General features: G+C 44.3%; 1 protein-coding gene across 3 annotated transcripts in view; it reads left to right on the top strand.

The window, feature by feature from the left end:
* Window positions 1-2,213: 2,213 nt before the first annotated feature.
* Window positions 2,214-26,414, top strand: part of AGBL1 (ATP/GTP binding protein like 1) — a 403,598-nt gene continuing 379,397 nt past the window's right edge. For 2 of the 3 annotated variants that reach the window (XM_025211966.1, XM_006030348.2), the window contains exon 1: window positions 2,214-2,551. In XM_025211966.1, the coding sequence (XP_025067751.1) occupies window positions 2,501-2,551 (51 nt within the window). In that variant the 5' untranslated portion in view covers window positions 2,214-2,500. The remainder of the gene's footprint in view (window positions 2,552-26,414) is intronic. The other variant, XM_025211967.1, reaches the window with a different exon arrangement.

Genomic DNA, 26,414 nt, shown 5'->3' with positions numbered 1-26,414 from the left:
CAGGCCTGTGGACTAGAATTAGGCACGGACGCTTAGCGGTTGATTAAAGATTATTTTACTTACACCGAAGATGGTCGCGGTGTAGGCAGGAAAGCTTGCTTGAGTTGCAGTTACAGACAGAAAAGAAGAGAAGTGGACAAGAGTTCCTTCCACGCGAACCTGTAGCCCAATTCGGTTGAAGGCTCTAAACACGCGAGCCCGTCGCGTCAACCGAAAAAAACAACTCGGAGAAAGAGCTCTGGATACACTCACACGAAGTTTGCTAGGCTCCGTGGAACTTGCGCGCAGGGAAGGGGTTCGTCGAGGGATCGTTCGGCGACGGGGAGAGGCCAGAGGTTGATCAGACCCCTATAGCCTTCTTGAGATACACGCTGGGTCCAATAGGCTCCGCAGCGCTTAGAGATCTTCACAAGATGTGAAGTTCTCCTCCTCCAGATGGTTGTGGAGTCCTCCAACTTGGGCGGAAACCGCTCAAGCCTCTTATACGGCTAGCAAGCCAATCACTAGCCGCCATGTGGGAATAATTTAGAACTGGCCAATAGTGGGACACAAATTTGCATGCGATGGTGGGAACTCCTTTGCACAGTGCATTTCTCTTTGCAACTAAGAAATGCACCCTGCAAAGAAAGCTCCTAGTGGCGGGAAATAATTTAGCAGTGCCAAAGCGTGCACACATCAAATCACACCCTTGGGTTGTGACAGGTATGTTTAGATGCTAGGGTTGGCCATGTCACGAAAAATGTTATTTCTTATGACATTTCTAGGTTGCAAAATGGTGCAGGAAACATTTTCACAAGTCATCAAAGTTCCTGGTATGATTATTCAATGAATAATAAGTTTATCCATGCCCTAGGCTGCAGAGGAAAGGAAAAAATATACCAAGGTGCCTGCTAGTTTGACCTGAGAAACAAATTATCTTCTGCCCCCAAATATGGTTAGTAGCTTGACCCTGAACATGTGGCAATATGGATGGGGGTCTTTGGGTGAGAGCTGGGCTTTTATTTCCACCCCCAAGAAAAATGCCCAAGTTTGCCAAAAGTATAATTTTTTGGAAGGCCACAATTGGCACATGTTCAATACACATTGCCTGTAACTTCTTAGCCCAAAACAGTGACTCTAGCTGAACTGAGCTTCAGCTGTGGGCTATTAGAGTCTGAGTGAACTTTTCCCTGAAATTCCTGCTGCTGACCCGAGATGAGTTCAGATGTCTGTATTTCTCCTGCGCTCTCAGTGTCCCCAGGCAAGATAGTGATAAAGGAGGAAATGTCCTGATTCGAATGCAGAGGTGACAAGAGCTACACATTCAGGGCAGGGGTAATAGACTGGGGGAAGGATGAATGTGTGGGAAAACTGGGAGAAATGGAGACTGGAAATAGGAGCTGAGGTTGGGAGACAGGTAGTAATTAGCCCAAGAGAGATGGCTGGGAGCTGAGGTGGGAAATTGAGCTGGGACAAAGAGTTGGCAGGGATGGGATGGAAAGGGAAGGAGCCTAGGACCAGGGATGAGAAACACTAGGGAATGGGGGTGTGACTGGAGAGCAAGTGCTTGTGGGAGAGTAGATCAGAGGAGGCGAGGAAGGGAAGAACCGGGACTGGAACAATGAAGGTAAAACTAAATATTGAATGGATAGATGTGCGCCAAGGACAAACCATCCATTCTGCGCACTGAAGAAGGCTTGGTCCCATGGAAAAATTAGTGGGTGAGCCTGTAGCTACAAACTGTATCATAATCCACGCACGGGAAGTGAATTAAGGTTGCACATTGCTTATTTTAAGTGCTCACCTCAACGTGCCCATCCTGAAGGCAGTGTCTTCAATATGACCTAGACTCTCAGGACCTCTTTGTTTCATGCGACTCCCTTGGCCAAACTCCATCAGTGTCCTCAGCTGTTTGGTGTGGTGGATAAGCATCGGGCCTAAACGAGTCCAAACCACCAGTCTCCCTGTCCCTTTTGCTGTCCCCATGTGTCAGCTCATTGTCAGTGCTCGCTAACGCTGAGAGTGTCTCTGTGTGCGTGTCTCCAATTTCACTGGACGGGAGGCAGAGAGAACAGTGTCCGCGCCAGGCTTTCTGGAACTGATCAGCAGGTCAGCTGGGAATGTCTGTCAGCCAGCCAGGGCTTCAGCTCTCCCTCCCTTCTTCCTGGCTTTCTTTGAGGTTGGTGGCTCTCCTGCTTTCTCCCACTGCCTTTGCCACCCTCCCCACACACCAAACATCCAGACCTTTGCTGAGCACTTTACTTAATCCCCGGGATTCTTTATATAGGAATTAATCTTCCTGTCACAGTGGGAGAGCACGGAGGGAGGGGGTACATTTATCTCTCCCGCTGAAGTCTAGAGTTGCATTGCTGTGATTATTAGTGGTAGCAGCGTGCGTGTCTGGGATCTCTGTTTAGCTTCTTCGTTTCTTAAACGGGACGAGGCCAGCAGCAAGGCAGCTCTGTTTTCCAGCAGCATGCTAGCTGCTGCTGAGAGAGAGGGCGTGTGAGTGGGGACCAGCATGGCTGAACAAGAAGCCAGTGGCTTGAAAGTTCTTCTCTCCACCCTGCAGGTAAGAAGAGCTTGAACTAATGAGAGAGATGCTTGTTTTCTTCTGTAGCCAACAAGCCGTGACTTCTTGGGCTGAGGGCATTCAGATAAGCTCCCTGGCTGGTTTGCTTCAAAGCCACGAGAGTGCAGGCATCCCAGACTGCATCTCCCACCCTGAAACCCTTAATCAAACAACGTTTTGCTATGCAGCAATTAATGCTGGTGATTGCTTCTATGCATCAATTCCCAAGCCTGGATAGACTGGAGCATCCCAGTCCCGCAATCTGTCAGTGCTCAACAGGGGACAGAGAGGTGTGAGAAATAACCTGGTTTGCAATGAATGGGACCTGTCAGTAGTGTCAGTTTGAGATTTAGGCAAATATGAAGCACTAGCTAGCAGGATAATAAGAAGGTGGCAGCAGATCTGCCTGGAACAAACAAGTTCACGCTGTCACGCTGCTCTCATCAACTCTCTGGGAAGTGGCTATGCACACTCCAAAGAACAAGACAGCAGAGGCACTTCTGAGAGGCTTTGGTGCCACTCACTTCCTGTCCACAGCTGCAGACAGGATGAAGAACCAGGGAGAGGGAGATTGAAATGCTCATCCAGTATCATCAACAGATGTCTGCACCTCACACAGGCAGCTCCTTGCTGATGGTTGCGAGCCCATAGCAATGACAGTCCTTGGAGCGACATTTCTACTACATTTCTGCTTAGGTTTGGAGGTTTGGTACCCAGTGAGGGTAGGAAGAGTTGTGTGCATGCACACACACACATATACACACCCACACACACTCTTCACACCATAAAATCTCCAGCCTAGCTATGGCCATTTGTATGAAATAGTGCCTGCTTTGGGCTGGGAACCTGTGTTTTACTGAATGTCATATTCAGTGCAGTGAAATGCCTTTCAAACATCCATCATTTTGTCATGAGAGGTGGATGGAAGGAAAAATGAGTTTTGCATGGGCAAATTTCTACAAGAATTGTGTTTAAGACCACTAGAAATTCCAACAAATCCACATCTTTTTATGGTTCTCTGCTCCCAGTACATCTAGCTGGACAGAAGGGAGACAGAGGCTAACAAGAGACAAAGCTTGCATGTGTTGCATGTTAATAGTCTGTTTCTCTCACACCTTAACACCTTCAAAGGCAATAGCATCCTGTGGAGTCGACTGCCGCTGTTATCTGTGTAGTTTGGAAACCCATAGTAAAGCGAGCCCCAGAACTCATATAAAAGCAGCAGAAATTGCTGCATTGGGCAAGACTAATTATTTATTTATTCCAGCACCTCGTCTCCAACCGTGACCAGAGAGATGCATGTTTAGAGGTATAAAATCCCATAATAGGGTAGCTGGTTTCTGAATTGTACCCTGTGGGATGATGTGCCTTGACATGTTTTTCCAAATTGATATAACTGTGTGCATTTTTATTAATCATATCAATATCAAATCCTGTTTGAGCCTGTCAGCTCTGTTGTTTCACTGGTATCTGGGGGTACTGAGATCCACAGGTAAAAGCTGTGCTATGTTTAAAAAAATCTCATATGATTTTTCATTGGCTGTTCCTTGGTTCTGTTATGTGAAGGTGTAACTAGAAGTACCCTATTTGCCTTATATGTAGATGCTTATTACTAGAGCTGTCAATTGATTAAAAAAAATGAGTGCAATTAGTTGTGCGATTAAAAAAATATGTCGCAATTAATCATAATTTTAATCTTAAACTCAAAATTATGCACAGAAAAACTCAAAATTATGCAAACTTATGGAGGTACTTTGTATGGTTGGGGGTGGGGGTGGGATGTGCATGCATGTGTGTGGGAATTTGTGAAGATGTGGGAGGCTGTGGGTGTGTGTGTAGGTTTTGGAGCCTAAGGAGGGGGGACCCTGGTACGATGCGGGGTATGATTGATCAGGGGTGAGCGGCAGCAGCAGGGCTGGGGGAGCTGTAGTTTGGGAGTGAAGGGCAGATATACAGATGCACATCCACACACAGAGGCACATAGACACACACAAACACAAACACACACACAGAGACACTCAGACACATGGGGCCTCCCTCCCCCACTACCCCGCACACACATATACATACACACTGCCCAGCAGGTAAGTCTGCGTAGGGTGAGGGGAGAGGGAAGAGTGGGGGGGGAGAGATTGAGGCCTCCATGGTGAGTGGGGGAGTGGGGCAGAGGCAGGCACTGGGGTGAATGGGGCCCTGGGGCCAGGTGGTCATGGGATGGAGCTGTGGGTGGCTTGTCCAGGGGCACAGGGGTGCAAAGCGTGGCTCCCTGCTGCTGCACACACCCTTGGGGGAGGCATGGGGGGGGCACATGCCCCTCAATTTGTGTACAGGGTGGAGGTGGGCTGTCTGCTGCAGGCTGGGTCTCTGCGCCCTGCTGCCTTTGCCCCGGGAGCTACGCACTGGCCATACCACATTCCCTGCCCATCCAGTGGCGGGAGGCACAACATGGCATCGTGCAACTCCCAGGGCAAAGGCGGCAGGGTGCAGAGCCCCAGCCCGCACCAGGCAGCCCACCTCCACCCTCCGCACAAATCAGGGGGCACATGCCCCTCATGCCTCTCCCAGGGGTGCAGGCAGTGTGGGGAGCCATGCCCCCCTGCGCCCCTAGACGAGTTGCCCACAGCTCCATCTTATAACCTATCCTGGCCCCAGGGCCCCATTTACCCCAGCTCCTGCCTCTGCCCCACTCCCTCCCTCACCATGGGGGGCCTTGATCAGGCCCCGCCATCCCTTCCCTCTCCCTCTGTCCCTCCCCCTTCACAGACTTACCGGAGTGGCGCTGCTCTACACACAGTGTGCAGGCTATGGCTGTGTGTCTGTGTGCGCGCCACCCCCCACAGGTTCAGTAAACATAGGCATACAATGAATGGGAAGAACTAGCAATAAAATTATTTGTGGAGCAGTAGGCAACTTCTGGAAACAATTTCTAACTCCTAACTTGAGGGACCATATCCTAATTCCCAACTTCTCTAAATTATAACTTTTAGCGCTACAGAGATCAGGGATGAAATTTCTTGATAACGCTGTAGAGGGGTCCAGGATTAGTACAGCATGTGCTGCTACAGGTCTAAAAGGACTAAGTAGGGCGGCTGGGCTGTGTGCACAGCAAACTTGCACAGAATCTGTCATCTATATCTGAAATTCAAACCCTTGTTATAAGCCTCTTAGTTTCAATAGTATTAAACTCATTTAAGAATAAAAAAGTTCTGGCTTATCTCTATTCCATTGGGATGTCAGGCATTTAGTGCTGTGCCAGCAACAATAAGTTGTTGATGAACAGAACAATATTGGCATGTTCAGCTTTTCCCCTGGGAATGATCACTGGTGTTAGTCCACAATGCCATCACCTAACACTGCTCCAAAAACTCTGGTGATAAAGGCCATTGCTGGAACTTAAAATAGCTATAAATGTTTGCTCTGCTTTGGCAGCACTGGGTTGTGAAATGACGGCTTTTGTTGATGTTTGCATTTGCTGATGGCATCTCTGCGCGCTGAGTTATTTTGTATGATAGCTCCTGCAAACTGGTCTCATTGTTTTGTGTCCTGCTGGATTTCATACCCTTTTACTGGGAGCGAACAACTTCTTTTGCTACATAGAGTGAGCTGTTTTGCTGGGTATTTTATTTGCTGCAAATTGCTTGCTTTGTTTCAGTGGCATGACTAGGGTGGGGCGAGGCAGGGGGTGGGGATCCCACACCATAGTGGCAGCAGCCCCTTCTCTCTAGTGTCTCTGCATTGAAATTGCTAGTTACACCTTTTGGTTGTTTTATACCATAAAGGTGCCTTATCCACAGAGTTTTCTCTCCCAAGAAATCTGCCTCCAGTGCAGACTTCATTGCCTTCAGAACCAAGGAGCCCTTTTCCCAACAGCTCAAGACCCTATCGGCTCCAGACGAAGGGAACTTTCCTTCCTCCGGACACTGACCCAGCCTTTCGTTACCCTCGGCTTGAAGGAGGGAGTTCACCTTAGAGAAAGTGGCACAAACCCTGACTTGAGGGAGCCCTTTCCCCCACCCACTCTAACAAAACCCCATTACACCCAAGCTGAGCGAACCCTATTCCCACCTGGGGCTAGCATAGGTTCCGGTGCCAGAGTAGTCCTCTGTCCAGCTGGCCCTGGCATGGAGTATAACACAGAGCACGTATCACAGACCCGGTCCTGGGTGTGGTTATACTTAGTAAGGAAATTTACACTTTAGTCATACCAAAAAATTAATTTAATTTCTGGGCTCTGCAAAACTTCTTCCTGAGTGCAATTAGGGAACTTGTTCCACCAAAGACAGCCCAAGCCAATTAAAGGGCCGCGTGTTACAAATGCTGTAGAAGTGACAATACACGCAGTAAAAACCACTTCAAAGCAGAGCTGCTTCTTGTCACAGAAACGTCATGGCAGGGAACATGGCACTTCAGCTCATATCTCTATGTGAAAGCACTTGACTTGCTTACAAGCTTTGTCTCTGAAAATGCAAACTGCAGATCAAAAAAACACTCTCTCTGCCTAATAGGTTTCATGTTTGTACTGCAAAGCAAAATGCTTAACAGTTCAGCCTATCAGCCTAGTTTTTTCTTGTGGTTTTTTTTTTTTTTTTGGGGGGGGGGGGTTGTTTTTTTTTTGCATTTTACCCCATAGTCATCTCTTCCTTAGATATTGCCTTCCTCTCGGCTCCTCTCCTCCCCCCACCCCCAGGTATAGTTGCGATGGTCAGCTCCTGCTTCTCTTACTTTGACCAGTTGCCCCCCTGGCTCCTGGCAATTCTTGCACCATATTGAAACTCTCTCTCTTTGCCTACAAAGCCCTACTTCGACTTTTTTCAAGCAGTGCAGTGTTTTTATCAAGGTTGGACTTATTTAGAGCTGCTTGCTGTAGTCCTTGTGCCTGTTAAATAAACACCCACCTGTACACTGCCCACAAGTGGTAGGAAATATGACAATCAACCTATAGCCATACACCAATGTCAAATTATCTGGAGTGGGCTAGGTCCAGCTTTATCTCATCGGCAGGAGATTGCATTTGAGGACTGATTAAAAGGGCCTTAAAATGACTTCTTGCATTTATAAAAGAGTTCTGCTTTAACCCATTAAAGCCTCTAAAGTTGATCAGGGTCTCTGCAGCTCTCTAATCATGCTGAAACCTGACATGCAAAGGGTTCTGCCTTATCTTCACTGTGACAGCCTCATGTCTTGCCTCTTCTCCTTTCTCTTCCTTGTAATCTAGTTAGCCAAGCAAGAAGTAGGTTGAATCTTCAGATACCTCCTATCCTGTCTCTTTTTCTGCTTGTCATGCCCAGAAATGAGATGGCCTATGCTACCATTCGGGATATCTCATTATTCTGTGGCATTGCATGCCAGCATCATTTATGGCATCCCAGATTTTTCTGCCTGTGCTCAGACCAGATGGGAGCTGTATTCACATGCTTCTCGAGGCCACAGCCCTTGTGCATACATTCTGTTTTGCTGTCACTTGCTGGGCTGTTGGCAGATCTTTGGCTGGAGCTCCATCTGACTGTGCTGGATTGTAAGGTTCACAACTGTTACAACTCAGAAAGAAAGGTGAAAATCTTGTGTGTCAATGGAGGATGTGTCTAAATAACACTGGTGCCCAGAAGGAAACAGATATAGGAGCCAGTGTTTGCCAACTTGAATCTCCCTACTTCTTTGCACTGGGTTTTGAAGAACTGCTTTGCTGGCTGGCTGACACGACAGTTCTATTGTTATCCTGAAGTCAAGTGGGAAGATCTTTGCTGCTTTAGTGACAGTGAATTTAAATGTATTTTGTGCTTATCTATTTGGAAGTGCATAGGGGATTTTTGGCTTTATGTAAAATAAAAGCTAAGTCCTAAGACAAGCTGAGTAACACCAATTCCCGCTGGCTTTTGCAGGGACTGCAGGTGCTTGGGATTTGGATGTGTATTTGGAAGGAGAGCCAGGACTCACTGGCAAGATTTAGCTGAACATACCCAGAGAAAAGAAAAATCTCAGTTTAAAAACAGATGCCCATTATTATGCAAATTCATCACCTTGGGCCCCGAAATAATTTGCAGGTTGTCACACCTAAAGTGGACTCCTATGTCCCATGGTCTCCCAGCCTGTATCCATTGTCTATCTGAAGGACCCCCTGGCTTTGGAGTAGTTAACACCAGACTAGTTGAAGTGCTCAGGACTGGGCAGCAGGGACAAACATTGCACTGGATGTCCCAGTAGGTTTCTTCTGTCTCTATTTTCTGTGCTTCTCTAGTCACATACATTTATGATATCATTTGCTGGAGGGAGAAAAGGAAATGATGCCTTGCAAAGAGTCCTGAGGGGCTTCCCCAAGTTAGTCAAAAAACCTCAGTCTTCAAGGCCACAAGTCACGGTCTCCACCACCCCACCACCCCATCCCTTGTCCCAAGAGGACTGGGAGGAACTCTTTCTGCAACTTGGCAGCACAAATTCTTCTTCCCACTAGGGCTGGCCTTGTGCAACAGCCTCTGGTTCCCTCCAGTCCACAAAGCAAGAAAGGTGCTAAAAGGACTTGCAGCTCAGTACAAACACTCAACCCTAGGGGAGAAATCTGAGGTACATTTTACACTGGATTGGCATCAGAGGGATCAGACTTTCACGCCGTGTCACCAGGTCAGTCTCAGCTGTTCTCCTAACGTAAGGCCAGATCCTTCCAGATTCCAACTCTGCTACTTTTCTACCAGAGCCCTGCCTCATCCAGTGCATGTGATGGACCATGTTTTGGGAATGAATCTGTGCTGTGCAGAAAATGAGGTTATTGTCTATAGGACCCATGCCTCATTTGCCGCCAAAGTGGCAGGTACGTAGTGAATGAAGCAGAGGGGTGCAGGAAGAGAAAGGTTGGCCCTGTAGTGAAGGCAGTTGAATACAAAGTTGGAGAATTAGATACCACCATAGCCACTGTTGCTCAAATTACCCAGGTGTAAAGTGGGGTTAACAGTAACACAGCTCCTCACTTCACTTGAGCAATTAAATGTTTGTGAGGATCTAAGATGCTCTAATGAAAGGAGCATGGATGAGCCCTGGAGTACATACATCCTATTTCTGTGCCAGGTTTGGATGTTGCACAGTAAATAATGCATGGTTCCACACGTTGAATGACAAGAAAGTAGATGCATTGAGTAGCTATCCATTCGGTGTGCACCATCCACCCCATGCACTGAATGAATCAAGAGTCTTGTGGAAAAAATAGTGTAATTAAAACCTAACTGCATATACCCATGGGGGCTGAAAGAAAGGTAAAGTTGCACAGCCACATTAATTCTAGCATTTCCTAACTTTTGCATGCTTGATTTTACAATCTTGTGTTCCTTTAACATAAATATTTGAGATGTAATATAGCATTATACTATAAAATGTATTGTATTCTTTCAGCTGGATCTTATATATATGCACAAACACTACAGACTGTAAGACATACAGTAAATATGCTACACAAGAATGCATAATGCCACAATACATACACGGCATACAATGTAAAAAAGTCATGAATGCAACTACCAATCTACTGGGAGGGCATGACATAATATATATTATAAGTAGGTGATCTGTATAACTATTTATGTATTTATCCATCACATCAATGCCCTTTGTCATATGTCATCTGAACATATCATATTCCTTCTTGTCTGTGCTCCATACATATTTTCTTTCCCCCGCAGGCATTACAAATGATTTAACTTTGTGAAGCATCTTCAGACAGAGCTTGTGCCTAACAATGCTTGATTGTATCGAAATATATTTTCCTTGCATTTCTGCATAACATGATTTTTTCAGTATCTTTTCCTGTGTTTTGCTGACATATTTTATATGACCCCATATTTTCCTTTCAGTTGCATTGGTTCAACTCCACTGGTTTTAAATGGGAAAATGGTTTGGGGTAGAAAGCATATTAGAGGATGTGTTCTAATTAATGTTTGTTAAACACCACTTAAAGCATAATGCAGTCAGGTTTAAAAATGTGTCAGGCAGGCAGTAGCACTTCACTTTGAACATACCTGTTAACTTCAGTAGATTTGCAATGATATGTGGCAGCAACAAAGAAGGGATTTCCGAAACATGCTGGGAATTTTAAAGGACGTGTTGGCTTCTAATCTTGGGGCAACAGGGCTCAGGATTGTGGCTGGAGCAGTCCCTGTCCTAGGCACAGGGACATTATAGGTATGTTGCTGAAAGACTGTTTGTACCAGTACAGGTATTACACCAGTAGATTAGTGGTGGTGAAGGACTCAGGCCATGAGGGGACCTAGTTAAACCTTGCCAGCTAGAAGTCAGAGTTTTGCCAGTGAGACTCAGCACAGAGAATGGATACACTCAGGGATGTGCAAAAATAAGAGAGCATTTGGCACTAACATGTAGCAGTGTGGGCCGGGTTCTTGAGATGTAGCGCTCTCTCTCAGTGGACATGTCTACATGTGCACTATAATGTACATTAGCCTATTTTAATACGCATTAAAGCATCAGGAAAAAACCCACTCATTCGCTAATGCGCATAAAAATAGGCTAATGTGCCTTTTTCTAGTACCTCACAATGGTACTTGAAAATTTAATGTGCATTAGCAAAAGCACATTAATGAATGTGTAGACGCGTCCAGTGTGTGATGGTATAGAGTGCAGGGACTGCAGATGCTTGGGATTTGGATGTGTATTTGGAAGGAGAGCCAGGACTCACTGGCAAGATTTAGCTGAACATAACCAGAGAAAAGAAAAATCCTTTTCTCTGGACCTTGTACAGTCCTAAATCTATAACTGTATTTATATGTCTAGAAGCCTCTTTAGGATCTGAGGACCGTGCCACCACTCCAGCCCCCTGCCTGCATTCCTGTTATCACCCCAGAAGGCAAAATTATTCCTTTTCACCTTTCCCTGTTCTTTTAATAAGTGCTTGTCTAATGGATAGTCTATGCACACCTGTTTATAACAAAGAGGGGGTGGAACAAAGCACCCACCCATGGACCAAAGCCATTCTGCATGCCAGAGAGAGGCATATGCTACTCCTCTCAGTGGGGAGGGATGAGGGGAATGACAGCTTCAGACAGACAAAATTGAGTTCTATGCCCCTCTCATTGGGATAAAAACTAAGACAGGGAGGATGCAAGGGGAAGGGGAAGTACAGTGTATATTATTGCTCAGACTGCTGTACACACAATCAGTACAATAGTGCACACACATTGGTTAGCTGGACCAGCAATCTTGGTAATTGTTTGTACAAGTTGGGTGCACTTTGTGCTTCTGTTCCTTGGGACAGGAATGTCTTTGGAGAAGAGCCTGAAACAAGTCTATGGATCTAAGTACCACCAACATTTTGGGGAAGTTCAGTTTTTTCTCCCTTATTTTCATTACTGAACCAGACACTGAATAAACCAGATCTTTGGGAGGGACTGAATCACATTGCAATTTTAAAGGCTGGGCTGCTCTCTGGTCTCTCTCTATGGAGGAGTTCCTCATTTTTATAACTGTGGTTTTTGGAATTAATATCTAGCATAATGATTCTCAGTTAGGGCACTGTGAGATCCTTTTAAGAGCGCTGCAGGGTGTCACACAATAGTAGCACTGTTAGGTATGCAAGCACCTGCGCATGATTACAAGATAAACCTAAAGATTTCAAATAGAAGTCCATTATGTCAAAAATGTTCTGAGTTCTTTGCAAGCGAAAAATTGCTCTATTGTTTTTCTGTTGTCAAGAAATGAGCAAAAGCCTAAGAACTGGCATTTTCCAAGGGATGCCTTGAATCTAATGAGGGGTGCCTTGAGTCTAAAAAGTTTGAGAACCGCAGATTTAGTGCAACAAAAAATACCCCTTGAAGTCAAGAAAAAGATAGCTACCTTACTGTGCGGGTTCTCGCTGAAGCACCAAATTGTCACCTCATCACAGCATCTCTATAGCCTTTTACCTGACACTGCTTTGTTGGGTGGTGACCTGCCATCTTTTCAGAAAACAAGATCAAAATGTGCACCTCACTCTTAGGTCACGTTTTCCAAAGAGGACAGAGAAAGGCATAATGGAGACTGTCCTGCCCAAGGGCACTGCCAAGCTGTGCAGCAGAGAATGACTTTGTTCATTTTCAGGCCTGCTCCCGATTCACAGAATAGCATCTGCTTGATGGGAAATTCACTGGGCAAAGCCAAGGCTGTATCCCTCAGGTGGCCTGGAGCACAACAAGGTTGTTTTCTTCTTCACAAGCTATTCTCTAGAAAGAACACAGCTTGGTTTTTCAAGAGGTGCTGTAGGCTGGGGTAAAGTTCATGTGAGCGGCAACACTTTTATTGTTATTATTATTAAAAAAAACCCCAGAGCAATCTTATCATCCAAAGTCCTAAGGGAAAAATAGCTGCTCCTCCAAAGAACCTTGGCGTTTCTTTTTCTTTTCCTTTTCAAGAAAGGGAGTCTGAATGTGAAACCTGCATTTTTCTAACAGTAGAGTATAGAGAGAGCCACCGTGTTTTGGTTTGCTGCCATCAGCTGCTTTGAGGGGTCTTTCATGCACAGTAATTGCCAGTGTGATTTATAACACCAGCTCAATTTCTGTATTAGGCCCAACATCAATTTGATCTCTATAGAAAGCAGACAGAACCAACACCACCTTCTCCTTTGGGCTCGAGTCTGCTCCATAAGCCAGGCCTGCCGTTCTTTTGCTTGTCTTCTGAACACTTAAAGCCAGTCTATTTTGGTGGCTTAAGCAAAGGATTGAGAAGCAAGACAGCCGGCTTATATTGTTAGATCTGCTACACATTCTCTCTGTAACTCATTTAATCGAATTTTCCCATCTGGACAATTAATGGGGAGAACACTTAGCTATCAGGCTAGGGTGCTGGGAGGCTTAGCTCAAAAGAAGGGCTCAGACTCCGTCACATTATGTTATTCAGAAAAGTGAGTTGCCCTATGCAAAGCCCGTCTCACAGACTGTGAGAGTAGCCCAATGTCTGTAAAACGCTTAAAACATGGGACTTCCCCTCGAAAGACAAAACTGTAGTGTTATAATGACGATATCGCTGGAGCCCTTCCTTTGGTTCGTGATGAACCTAGCAAACAAGAAGGGCAGAGAGGGAAAGGGAGAGCACTGCCCCTAGGCCGCGCGCTTGTTATACTGAATGTCCACCTGTCTGCACTACAGACAGAAAGGAGGAGGGGGAACTGGGGAGCTGTGTCCACCTGACCTTTCCCTATGATTAAAATGCTGAGCTGATGAAGTCACAGGAACAAACTGAGCTGTCGCTTTCGACCCTCCACGCCTCCAGGAATAAACCAGCATCCTGGATCCAAAGGGAGACAGCTTTTGGGGTGGAGGGAGGTTGGCAAGGGAGAGGAATTCTCCCTTCACTAAATGCATCTATATCCCATGAAGAGAGATTTCCCCTTTGGGGAGATCCCAGCTTAGTTAAGTTTCCTTGCCTAAACTTGGAAAAGAAGGTGACAGGGAAGGTTTGGGTCCTAGCCTGTGTATGTCTGGGGCAGGCTTCCCAAAATTGAGTATTGGGTCTTAGATTGCTTGATGGAGGAAAAGGGATATAGCCGTCCCTCATGGAGACTGGCAGTGTTACCTGGGTGATGCCATGACAAAGTGTTTAGGGCACTGTTTCAGATACAGGAGCAGGTGAACCGTCGAGTGGGAAGAAAATAACAGTTTGCCCTTCCAGAGTTGTCTCTATTCAAATGCTAAGTTGTGCCTTGGACCAGTTGTTGGCAGCAGACAAAAGCCCCTACCCATTATTCGCTGGACCATTCTTCTGCCTCTCAGAGAGCAAGCCGTCATCCCGTCAGCATCTCTTCCCAAATTTCATTTATGAAAAGCTGCACTAAGTTGTGGGCCTTGTTTGCAAGATCAAGGCTGGGAAGAGACTCTATCAATTGTTTCTGTAGATCTTGGGGTGTACGCGGATCATCTCATTTTGCAATGATCCTCAAGTGATGTGGAGTGCCCAGGGAAGCTTCTGCTCCATCATCAGACACCTGCCAGTTATCAGATTATAATTGCAAATCCTCAGGGGAGGGAATTCAGAACTGGATCAGAGCCACCACTTGGACTGCAATTCTGAGCAGAACAAGGGTGTGGAAAGTTAAGTTGATATGTCTGCTGCCTTTCTTCCATGTAAATACAAGGCCAAGTCTCTCCTGCTGCTGCTACATCAGAAGAGGCCAACGGAGCGTGACAACAGGCCACGGAGCGTGACTTCTGTTAGTCTAGGGTCTGTCTTCCATTTTTTACACAGCAGTTCTCTCTGCTCTATGATGTACAGAGATCAGATCCCAGAGGCATGTTGGCCAGGGCAGGAAGCTGGCCTTTCTAAGTTTAACTTTATCACGTTTTCCCTCCAGTGTAAGTGTGGCAGCGATCTCATTCACAGGACTCATAAAGCACTTGCTGACCAAACGCACCACAGCTTCATTCAAGTGTGCTTGTTGCAAGCAGCCTAATCAGCATACCTGTGGCTGAACCCCCCCCCCCCCCCCCTTCTTTTTATTGCCCCCCCCCCCCCCCCCCCCCTTCCTTTTAAATGGAGGTCTATCAGCTTATGGTGCTGTGTGGGTTATGCATGAGTCATAGTTTTAAAAGAAAATAAAAGGCTTTGTTACAGCACAGACTGAAAGCTGTATATCTAAATCAGACCTTTCAACAACCTGGCAGCCTTTTCAAAGAGCCCAGGGCTTTGTTTTTAAAAGATCATTGTTAAAACCATTGTTAAAATTATTGATAGATAGATCATTGTTAAAATTGTTGATAGATAGATAGATAGATAGATAGATAGATGCTTTTCAATAATGTATATAAATGCTCCTCCTTTTAATACCAGCAACAGTATTTCAGATCATTAAGAAATTTAGAATATTACTTGCTATTCAGTATTGATGCTATTTGTTTGGGTCTGTGTGATTTTTCACTTAGCTTGGATGGGAAAATTAGACCAGTCACTTCCATTTCAGGGTTTCTCTACCTTGGGAAAATGACCTGTGGCTGAAGGTAGTTGGCAGTAATTTTGTTTCCACTCCTCCTACCTCAATCAGTGTAATCAATGTAATGTCCAGTGTTGACTGATTAAAAGCACTTTAATTGTCATTCTAGAAAGCATGTCAGAAACCAGGAGAGAGTGATACCTAGGGATCCTTACCACAGCAATAGAAAGGACTATTTCTATTGTTAAACATACATAAATCCTGGTGCTCAGCATATCAGGATATTCCCATCAGAGCATTTCTGCTCTAGCTTGCACAGGTTGTCAACTGACTTACATGTAGCAAATGAATTATTGGCACACTGGCAGATACAGGGCAGCCCAAAACTAACACAAATGAGCCCAGTATCTTGCTAGACAGGAATCAAAACGATTGAGAAATATGCATGAACATGGTTATATTTAGTCCAGTCAGGAGCACAGAGGAGTAAAATGTGATCTGTTCACCCCATTACAACTAGTTTATTTTCACTAGCTTATCCCTGCTCTTTTATCCCCCCCAAAAAACAAAAGCGTCCCCAACATTACTCTGCTGTAATGTCAAAATTTATGCTAGTTTATTAACTGCTAGAGATGCTGGAATTCCTCCAAAGATCCCAAGGTGTTGCTCGGATTGATACATACGGTATCTTGCAAAAACTTCAGTTCACAAACCTACTTCTCGAAAGGTTGAGTATTCTTTGGAGTGACCTTGATGAAGTCTTCTAAGTGGAGATTGTAGCATGTCTTGCCACTTTTATCGCCCCCATAGAATAAAAAAGCTATGCAGAAAACACAGATGTGTCTTTATTATGCTTGATTTCAGATATGTTTTACAAGTTAGGGGTTAACATTTGAATCAAAGACAGGCTTTTATTAAATCTTTTAGTGATTTTATAATTAACAAGAAGGTAATAAAAATTTAGGCATAAATGAAAGAAATACGAGTAAACAGTAGGAGCTAGTGCACATACAGAAATCATTATGCAAGGGTAGGCAAAACCATATAAAACCCTTATTAGCAGAGTATGAAAGAATTATGATGATAGAATAATGGAACTAAACAAAGCTAATTCTGGATAAAAGCAGAAAATAGATTAAATAGAAGGAAAAAAATGAATGATGGTTACATTAAATCCAGTCAAAGTCTGTAAGTATCGTAAGCAAGTCATTGTGAAATAACGGGTCAACCCCGCGAGACATTATCTACAGTGCTAATTATTGAAAGAACATTAAAGGAAAGTTTAAAAGCACCTTGCAAAATTTCAGGTGTTTTGATTTATCCCAAAGTTTCTTGATTCTTTTAACACTTCCAATTTGATAGAAGCGTTTTAAGGTTATATAATAATGTGTTTTACCACTAGTTCTGCATAATAAAGTAATTGCTCTATTAGAGATGCATTAGTAAGAGGAGGAGGAAATGACACAAAGGAACTTTGTGTCAAAAGGAACTTTCACACAAGGGCAAATTTGTTAAAAAAGGAGATTAAGAGAACACTAAAATAAAAAAAATAATAAAAAAGAAGCAATTTACTTTGCAAAAGGGATCCAAGAAATTGTGGGATATCACAGGCTAATTGATGTAGATTTCTAAGTTCAAATAAATATCTTTTTTTTCTGGCAACTTTAACCCAGAGCAAAACCTTGCCGTGGGTAAAGGATCTGGCATTGTTCCAGATACCAGAGGTGAAATCCATCCCTTGGCTGAATGCCAGATCAAGATCTGTTCACCATGAACTTCCTAAATTGATGGCTTAAATTGTTCCTATTTCTTGCCTGAGCTTTGTGCACAGAGGTGAATATTACTCTGTGTAGATAAGGCCAGATTCAATGCTCCCTGCTTGGCCTACCCTTTCAGGAGTCAAACTGCAGCATAGGTGACTTCTTGGAGGGTAAGGGTCTTTTCAAATATGAGTAATGGGAACAAAATCCATCCCGTGATGAATCATCTTCATAACTGCACTTTGTTGGTAACTTCACGGTGCATAGTCACATGAGATGTGACACTTTGTTGAACAGCTTCCCATGTAGGCGGGTGGAAAAGATGGGTCCATAGGGAGGAAGTGCTTGTTCAAACACAACTAGCTCTGTATTGTTAAAGACTAAGGAGAAAATGCAGTAAATCCAGCAGGTGAAACAGGTGGAAGTGCTTGATTGAGTTCTGTAATTCCTTCCCTATAGCACATTTTTGTTCCATATTTTATTTGAAATGAATTGTAGGTGCTTTTCTTAGCCTCATCACAGATTTATGGTGTGACTGTGGCCTCACCTCCCTGCACCTTATATTTTCCCCTCTGTAAAGTGAGGGACAGTGATGGCGATCCACATCATGGCGAGGCAGGGAAAAGGTTTGGGGGTCTGTCTTAATGTTTGTAGGGAGCTGTGTGATTCACATCTGAAAAGTGCTGCAATTTATTGTATTAAACAGTGCAGTTCCTTGTCAACATAGTGTATTCCTGGGTACACATGCTTTTCCCCAGTTCCGTGCTATTTGCCTTCAGAAGAGTAATTTTGGTTAGGGATGAGCCCAGACAAAACTGCTGCATATTCATGCTCGCAGATTTTAAAGATGTTTATATACAACTTTGCCATTTGAGCACATCCCTAAATTGGATCAGTTCAATCCTGGAGTGTGCTGTATTCATTCCTTCCAAAAGGAAGCCCTGCGATGCAATGATCAGCAAAATAAAACAAGGAGCAGAAGCCAAAGGGAAATATATTTTGAAGCAATGGCTTCAGTCCAGGTGTCTGGATTGTGAACAGAGTCTAGTTGCCAGACCCAGCAGCAGCCTGATGTGTTATTGGGAAGCCATTGCAAAATATCATACCTAGGTGCAAAGGACTCTGAAGGGGGCCATAATCTCAGGTTCTTGGGTCTGTAAACCAATCTAGGTATCATGTTGCATTGAACCAGAGAGAGAGGAGGCTTTTTAATGACTTTATGCTGCAGACAGGGTATACAGCTACTGCTTTTGGGTGGATGTATAGTACCTGACTTGGTAACTGGCTGGTAACTGGTGGTGCTTTACTAAGCAGACTGCTGGTTTCAGTAGAGCCTCAGAGAGGCATTTGAGAAGCAAGGAAAAATACTGCTGCCAAGATTTGGGAATAGGAGCAAGAACTTGTCAGACACGTGTCCTCTTCTAGGATGGCTGCCTTGGCTGGCTGCAAGAAGTACAGCTTGAGGGTGATGTGATCCTCCACAGCTGTGGACGCCTTTCTTGGAGGATTAAAGGTGTCACTTAGGACTGTATTCAAGCACAAGGGCCTCCCCTCAGCATCTTTAAATAGACCCTTTTTCTTTCCAGTTCCTTTTTGCATTTTCTAGCCTGCTTCTTCTCAGATCGGTCTGACCCTTCTTCTGAGGAACATGGAAACCTGAAGGTGTGATAATGGGCCTATCTGATTCTATCCGATTCTATTTCAATTCTTACACTATGCTCAGACACCATGGTATCTGAGCGCTTGCCAATAGTAAGCTGAGTGGGTAATATCCATCTTGTGCTCCCTCAGCGTTTCATTCTCGGAGTTGTACAAGTTGTGAAGTGTTCTGTTTTGGAACATATATATATACTGTATAGTATATGCCATATTTTCTCGCATACAACCTGAACCGTTCCCCCCAAACCCTCCCCCACCAAACTGGGGTGTATATATTAAGTGGGGAAGCTGATTTGCTAACAGTGATAGAAGCACCTTGCTTTGATTCCTGTTACAGTGTACCAACTATTGCATTATTATTCAGGTACCTGAGGGAGTCAATTGACTTGATGGCTCATTGTTCTTCACTCCACAGGTGTTAACAAGCATCTCTCCTTATTAATGGTCTTGACGCTCCATTCATCAAACTAACCTTTCTTAGGGCAATTCTGTTGCAGTCTAGCTGCTCCTGTTGCTCTCCTCCTATTTCACAGCCTTGCAGGGTCTTTAGCTCTTTTCAGAACCATAGATCTACCCATGGAGGCCAGTCTTCAGAAACAGCTAGGGTTTCAGTTTTAGATAATCAGGAAAGGGAGGGTGAGTCATCTGAAGATTAGGCTCTGCCCCTGCTTTATGCAGCCATAACCCTGGAAAAATCTTTTTTTCTTCATTCTGCATTTCAAAAATAAAGTTCATATTATATTCTGGGGTGTGTTGTGTATGAAAAAGATGGTATTTAGGAAGCACATACTTATGCATTGCTATATATTTTGTCAGATAAGTCAGGCCAAAGAAATGTCCCATGGATTTAGAGCAGTTGGTATGGTTTGCCATGGGTTTTAGTTCCTGTGGGAGTTCAAGTGACAGTGCCCATTAGCTGGTCCTTGTGCTAATTAACTCAATATTGATGCTTTGGGACTGTGGCATGGTAAGTTTGCCATACAGATATGTTCTGGTGGAAACATGGAAGAAGGAGGAAGCAATGGTATGTTTTGTCTATGTTAGTCTACAGCTCGAGACTTGCAGAATGAAAGCGCAGCTTGACTGGCGTGGTAATGTAGTTAAGCCTGGGAATCATGTTATTCCATCCTACACCCTGCTGATTTCTGGCAACGTTTCATAAATCCTGGAGCAGCATTTTCTGTTATGAGTTTAGGAACTGTAAATCCAAGTCTGTGTATTTACTTCAATGGAGCGGCTGGGTCTCAGTACTCATGCACAACCTAAATCTATCACAACCTAAATTTCCAAAGTTTTCCTTAGCAAAGGCTGGAGATAGGACCTGATAGGATGTCTCTGTTTAATCAATAAGATAATTGCAATCATTTTTTTGTATTCCAGTAGAGCCAGAGGTGTCAAAAGGGATTGAGGCCTCATAGTGCTAGATACTAGAAGATAGTGTCTGTGTGCAGTCTAAATAAACAAGACATAAATGTCCAGTGTCCCATTTCCATATCCTACCCACAGTATGGTATCTAGTGTACAAACCTGCCATTTGAACCTCTCAATCACCAGCTAAACAGATACCAAGGAGAACATTTATAGACAGTGAATCTGCTATTTAGCTGGCCTTCATTTTTGTATGGGCTCAGTGCTATACCTGCCCTTTTTGCTTGCAGTAAACTGAGTACAATAACCCGATTTACAAACATAGGCCTCACACAGGTAGGTAGCTTCTGGGTGGGGAAAAAATGTGGTTATTTGTGAATTCAAACTCATGCTGCCCCACCCAAAGCCAGAAGTAATGATGTCTGACTCCACAGACTATGCAAAAGATTTGCAAAGAGATTGAAAATATGGTAATTCAGCATAACAATAGCTCTCCCTTTAAAGCTAATCAGTTCCGATATTTCAAAAGTAGTCAAACAACTTGGGGATTATATTCAATGATTAATTTAAAAGGAGAATAGATGGAAATCCAGGAGCCTACAATCTTGCAAGAGTGACTCCTTTAATTGCTCATTTATTATTTCTGTGGGTGAGATAACAGCTTTGTATTTCTTTCTCCAAATATAATAAAATATTTATTGGTAAATAGCGCACTGAATAAATTAATGCTGTTTAATTTCTTTTTGGGCATTCTCCTCCTCAAGCAATAATGCTTACATACACAATAAAGTTCTCAGTGGTTACCGTGGATCATTCGGTAAAACATTTGCCACTGGGCAAATGCAATATGAGCTCAAGAGTTTCACATGGGAATGAGATCATGCAGAATTCCCTGTCTCAGCGCAGTGCTAAACAGTGGGTGCACTGTTAGCTACACATCTGTACAAAGGACCAGCGCCCAGCTCTGCTCTAACCGTCTGTTCAAGCGGTTTGCTAAAAATCCAATGACATGTTTTGGAGAGGCTGCAGGCAATTGTCTCACATTTTTGAAGGCTAGGTTACAACCTTACAGTCCATCTTGAGTAAAGAACAGCTCATTCTGGTAGTCTCCCAGGAGCGGAGCATAGATGCTCGCTAGGGGACTCCCAGAACCAGAAGAAAATATTCAGAATGATAATGGCAATAAACTTTTGGATTTGCCTTATGAAACTAATGGCACTGGCTGATCATTTGACTTTTTAAATATATCAGTGGTATGATGGGGCATTCTTGATGCCTGCTGTATCCAGGGCAGTAGTGTACTAGGAGGAGGCTTGGCTAAGGTAAACGATGGGATTTGAGGGATGACATTACCTGAGAGCATTCAGATGTAGCTCCAGAAGGAACTATGAGCTAAGTGCAGCTGAGTCCAACTGTGTTTAACTCCCAGACATGCAAGAAAAGTTAGCAGCTCTGCTGAAGAGAGACATAGATGAGGTGCTATGGGTGAACCTAAGAGCAATGTTGGATGGTCTAGATCAGGGGTGGGCAAAATGCAGCCCAGGGGCCAGATGCGGTCTGCCAGGCCATTCTATCTGGCCCGCGGGGCCCCTAAAAAATTTAGAAACTTAATATTTATCTGCCCCAGCTGCCTGTCATGTGGCCCTCGATGGCTTGCCAAAACTCAGTAAGCGGCCCTCCGCTTGAAATAATTGCCCGCCCCTGATCTAGATGATGTGCTTTTTAGTTTAGCCCTTGTGGGATAGCATGCCATGAAATGTAGCTAGCAACTGTGGCCAAATGAGTAACAAATTGGCTTAGATCCTAAACCCTTTCAGGAAAACTCTGTGTGGAGAGGGTGATTCTGTACTTTTTCTTGAACTTTCCTTCTGGGAACATTTTTCTCCCATTTTTCCACTCTGGCTACTACGCCAACATGTCTGTATTGCTGTGTGGATGTATATACACCTAACACACATAGATGTTGCATGGAAAATATTAAACAAGACAAATTTTCCTTCTTTCCCTCCTTCTGATTTTGAATCTGAATCCTACCCACACTACCAGCAACACTTTTTCAATACTAAATAGTGCCTTTATTTTCACAAGAACTAATTCATGGAATAATTTACTTTATACTTCATTTTTAGGCAAGGAATGGATTATGATTTTTATCAATTTTATTTATTGTTCTAATTATTGTTTTTGAATGAATCCTTTGTTTGTCGCTCATCTAGAACCTGTTGCCTGTACTAATTAATTAAAGGTAATTACTTTTAATGGGAATTAGATGACCAAACCCTTTGATGACTTTGAAAATCTCAGCCTAATTAATCAAAATTTAAGCGGTCTCCACTGGACACAGAAGTCATGGCACCTGTTTGTCTTCTTGTTGGATGATCATAACTTTTCGATTTGGCTTTCTTGCATGGATATTTGCTATTATGAATACAGACTTTGCTTTTCATATGTAGTCTCCAGTATTCAGTGTTTGAGATCTTGATGTCAGCAGTCGGTAGCTGTTTTGCTATTGATTCAGTGGGACCAGGATTTCATCCAATTTCCTCAAGCGTGCTGGCCACCAAACTCCTTGATTAGGGTGCTAGTGGAGAGTCAACACAGGCAAACTGAGTATAAATGATAAAATATTCAGAGCAAATAATCAAGATATAATATTTGGAGGTATCCAACAAGCCTGATTTCAACATTTTAAAAGGTGGTCCTTCATGATCCTCAGGTCCCATGCCTACTTGAGCTCCTGGATAAAACACCGCTGCAACTCAGAGAGTATCTGGCGTCATCACTATTTGTGTTAATGGCTTAGGAAACTCACAACCCAATCAATTAAAATAAAGAACCCAGTGTGATAAGAGCATCACTGAAACCTTAATATACAATCATCCACCAACAGAGGAAAGGGATATTGAGGGGCAGTGAGAAAAACAACTAGAGAGGGGCAGTCTGGTTTAGAAGAGCCAAATTTTTGAAGGTGCTCAAATCCTCTCTTTCTCATTTGAAGCCACTGGGTTGGTATTCATCACTTCAGAGTCGGGCTCTGAGGGCCCAGTTCTGCTTTGAGGGAGACGATGAACTCTCTCATTTACTTTATGGCCCCTGGAAATTGAAGGGGGAGCACTTCACAGGAGAGGGCTGTCTTAGAGAAAAAAGAGCCAGAGAGACATGATCTAAGCTAGGATGATACATCACTTAGAAAGACCAGCTTGCAAAGTTATTTTGGTAATTTGGAGTCTTTTACTGAGCGGCTCATGAAACAAGCAATATGAATGTGGAGCCAACTCCAAAATATAACCAGAGTAGACTCCAAGAAAGTCTAGTGAGCCCAGGGATTTTCATTTTCATTAAAGCCGTACATTATAGCTGGCACAGGTGCAGCTGCCTGTAATGAGACTTTATTTTCAGATGCTTATGAAGTTGGTCAAACACTAAGCATTTGAATGGGAATTTGTTCATGCCAGGTTTTGACTCATGCTGAGCATTTTGGAAAATTTCAGGGGAAAAAAAATTGCTTGGTCATTTTCAAGACAGTGATTAGGTGAAAATACATTATTTTCCTCATAGCGAACCATTCTTACAGCCCTTCTGGTAAAAAGCTTTTTTTTAAAATCAGAAATGGTTTAAATTTAAATGGTTTCATGAATTTTTGTCTCTAGGCTTTGGAGTAGGGACTCGAAATTTGGCAGAGGAGGGGTCTTCATATCATGGATGTGCCTTGCCGTTGTTGTGACCATTGTCCACTTTTCTCCAAATGTTGAGCTGCTGCAAGTGTTTGATCATGTTTTGCAGCCAATGAATGGGACTTTCCCTAGAATTGCTCCTCCCAGGCGCTGGAGGCCTGTGCAGCACTATAAACTCTCAAGTGCAGACCTGAGTGTGAGGTTATAGTAATTGAGGAAATGCAGATGAAGGGTATGCGGGGACTGAGACAAGGGAGCAAGAGATTGTTGGGGAAACTGGAAGAAATGGCAGTGGTGAGGAATGACTGGGGTGAAGAAGGAAGAAGACAGATGGAGGAGACCAGGACTAGGATGTGGACAGACTGTAGGGAACAGGCACAGAAGGGGGCAGAGAGTCTTGAGAACTAGGACACATGAGCATACATTTCTGTGACTACTACTCCCCACTTTAAATATGAAATGAAGCATCGGTGATCCTCTATTGTCAGCTGAAACCTTCTACCATGGTGCTTATGGGCCAGATCCAGACCACGGAGTCACATCATTCAGCCCATGGAGTTCCCCCTAGGTCTAGACATTTGGTGGCAGAGGAGCAGTGGCAGCATTAATCACTGCTCCCCTTTTGATAACTTTACAGCCCCACAGGAAGTCCTGTGGGCCAGATAACATGGTCCTATGAGTTAGATCAGGCTGGTATATGGCCGGATCTAGCACGCGGGGTTGCACCTGCGGACCAACCCCACAAACCAACCTGCACACTGACCTCCATGCCACTCATCTGACTCACACAGCCATAAGCTTCAGCAGCACTGCTCTAGCAGAATGTGTGTCTAAACCCTGCTAGTAGCTGGCCCATGCAGAATATGACCAGCCACCGCTTTCAGTTACCACGTGGGCCTTTACGTTGGGTCATTTAGTCATCACATGAGTGCCTCATTGACCCAGTGGACACATGATTTGCCACTGCTTTCAGTTCCCACATGGGCTCCAGGTTAGACATGTGTTGTGGTTCTGATGGTTCCAGCTCTTCTAACAGACCACAGCATGCTTGGATCTGATGGAATCCGTTTTTTTGGTTGTTCTTTGAAAAGAGTAGGAAATTACATTTAAAAAGTCTGTATTAAGAGATTATTAAGGTTGCAAACTTAAACATTCAAAAATTGGAAGATGCCAGAAGTAAGTTTGCTTTTTCACCCAAACCTAAAATAAGGAAAACACTAGTAGTCACTTGCAACATGACATTTTAGTGGACTTGCTCAGTCTCTCATAGGGACTCTGTACAGAGGCACGGATATATCCCAGTTCTGCAGTGTGGCAATCATACCCTAACCTTAACACTGTCATTTCTTTCCCTGTAAACCTCTGCCTCATTTGTTACATACCTCGTAACTTTGGCAACCAATGAATAAGGCTTCATTAAATATACAACCTGAATTAGTAGGGTTATGTGAGGCTTTGGACTGTGTTTTGGATCCGGAGAAGTTTTGGACGCTTTGGTGTCTGAAGCAGCATGTCCAGATCGAAGTGCTGGCTTCGTTAGGCTTTCCAAAGAGGTTCGGAGCTTCCGAAACACTTTGGAAAAGCTTTGGAGCTGCTTCGGAGATCCGGCCATAGGGTATAATGGGGAATCAATGAAATATCTATAACTTTGCTGTTTTTTGTCTGATTTGGATGAAACTTGCAGGAGTGATATCCTCTACTGAGAGCACGAATCCTACCAAGTTTCAGAGAGAGTGGTGCAGGGGTTCGGGGGGAACTGCACCCTAAATGCTTGAAAGCAAAACTCATGTCACGTCTACGTGTTACACCACAGGGGGGTGAAAACTGCAGGGATGGTAGCCTCTGGTGAGGACACAAAGCATGCCATGTTTCAGGAAGATAGGTGCAGGGGTTTGGGGGGAACTGCACCCTAAATGCTTGAAAGCAAAACTCATGTCACGTCTACGTGTTACACCACAGGGGGGTGAAAACTGCAGGGATGGTGGCCCCCGCTGAGGCCACGAAGCCTGGCAGCTATCAAGGAGATCGGTGCAGGGGGTTCTGGGGCCCTGCACCTCTAGCTGCTGACAGCCAAACTCATGACATGGGTGCTTGTGGGACTGACTGTCTCTGTCTTGGGGCAGTTGATTGTCTGTATTGATTATTTCTTCTCAGTCTGTGGTTTTGTAGGTGTTAATTCATGCTTGTTAACTCCTTATGTAGTAGCTAGGTACTGTGTATTAAGCTGGTCCCTGAGTGAATCATGATTAACTGGTAACTGGTAACACAGTAGCTTAGTAGCCAGGCCTGCAGTAGCCCTGTCCCCTGTCCCTTGTACGCCCCAAGGCAGACGCAGTTGCACAAGCACCCATGTCACGAGTTTTGCCTGTCAGCAGCCAGAGGTGCAGGGCCCCAGAACCCCCTGTGCCTATCTCCTCAACAGCTGAGAGACTTCGTGGCCTCAGCAGGGGCTACCATCCCTGCAGTTTTCACCCTGCTGCACCTTCACACACACAGTGTCACCCATG

Source organism: Alligator sinensis, unplaced genomic scaffold (assembly GCF_000455745.1).
Source record: "Alligator sinensis unplaced genomic scaffold, ASM45574v1 scaffold857_1, whole genome shotgun sequence".
NCBI lineage: Eukaryota > Metazoa > Chordata > Crocodylia > Alligatoridae > Alligator > Alligator sinensis.
The sequence above is the reverse complement of the archived record's forward strand: the minus strand, read 5'-3'. Positions and strand labels throughout refer to the sequence as shown.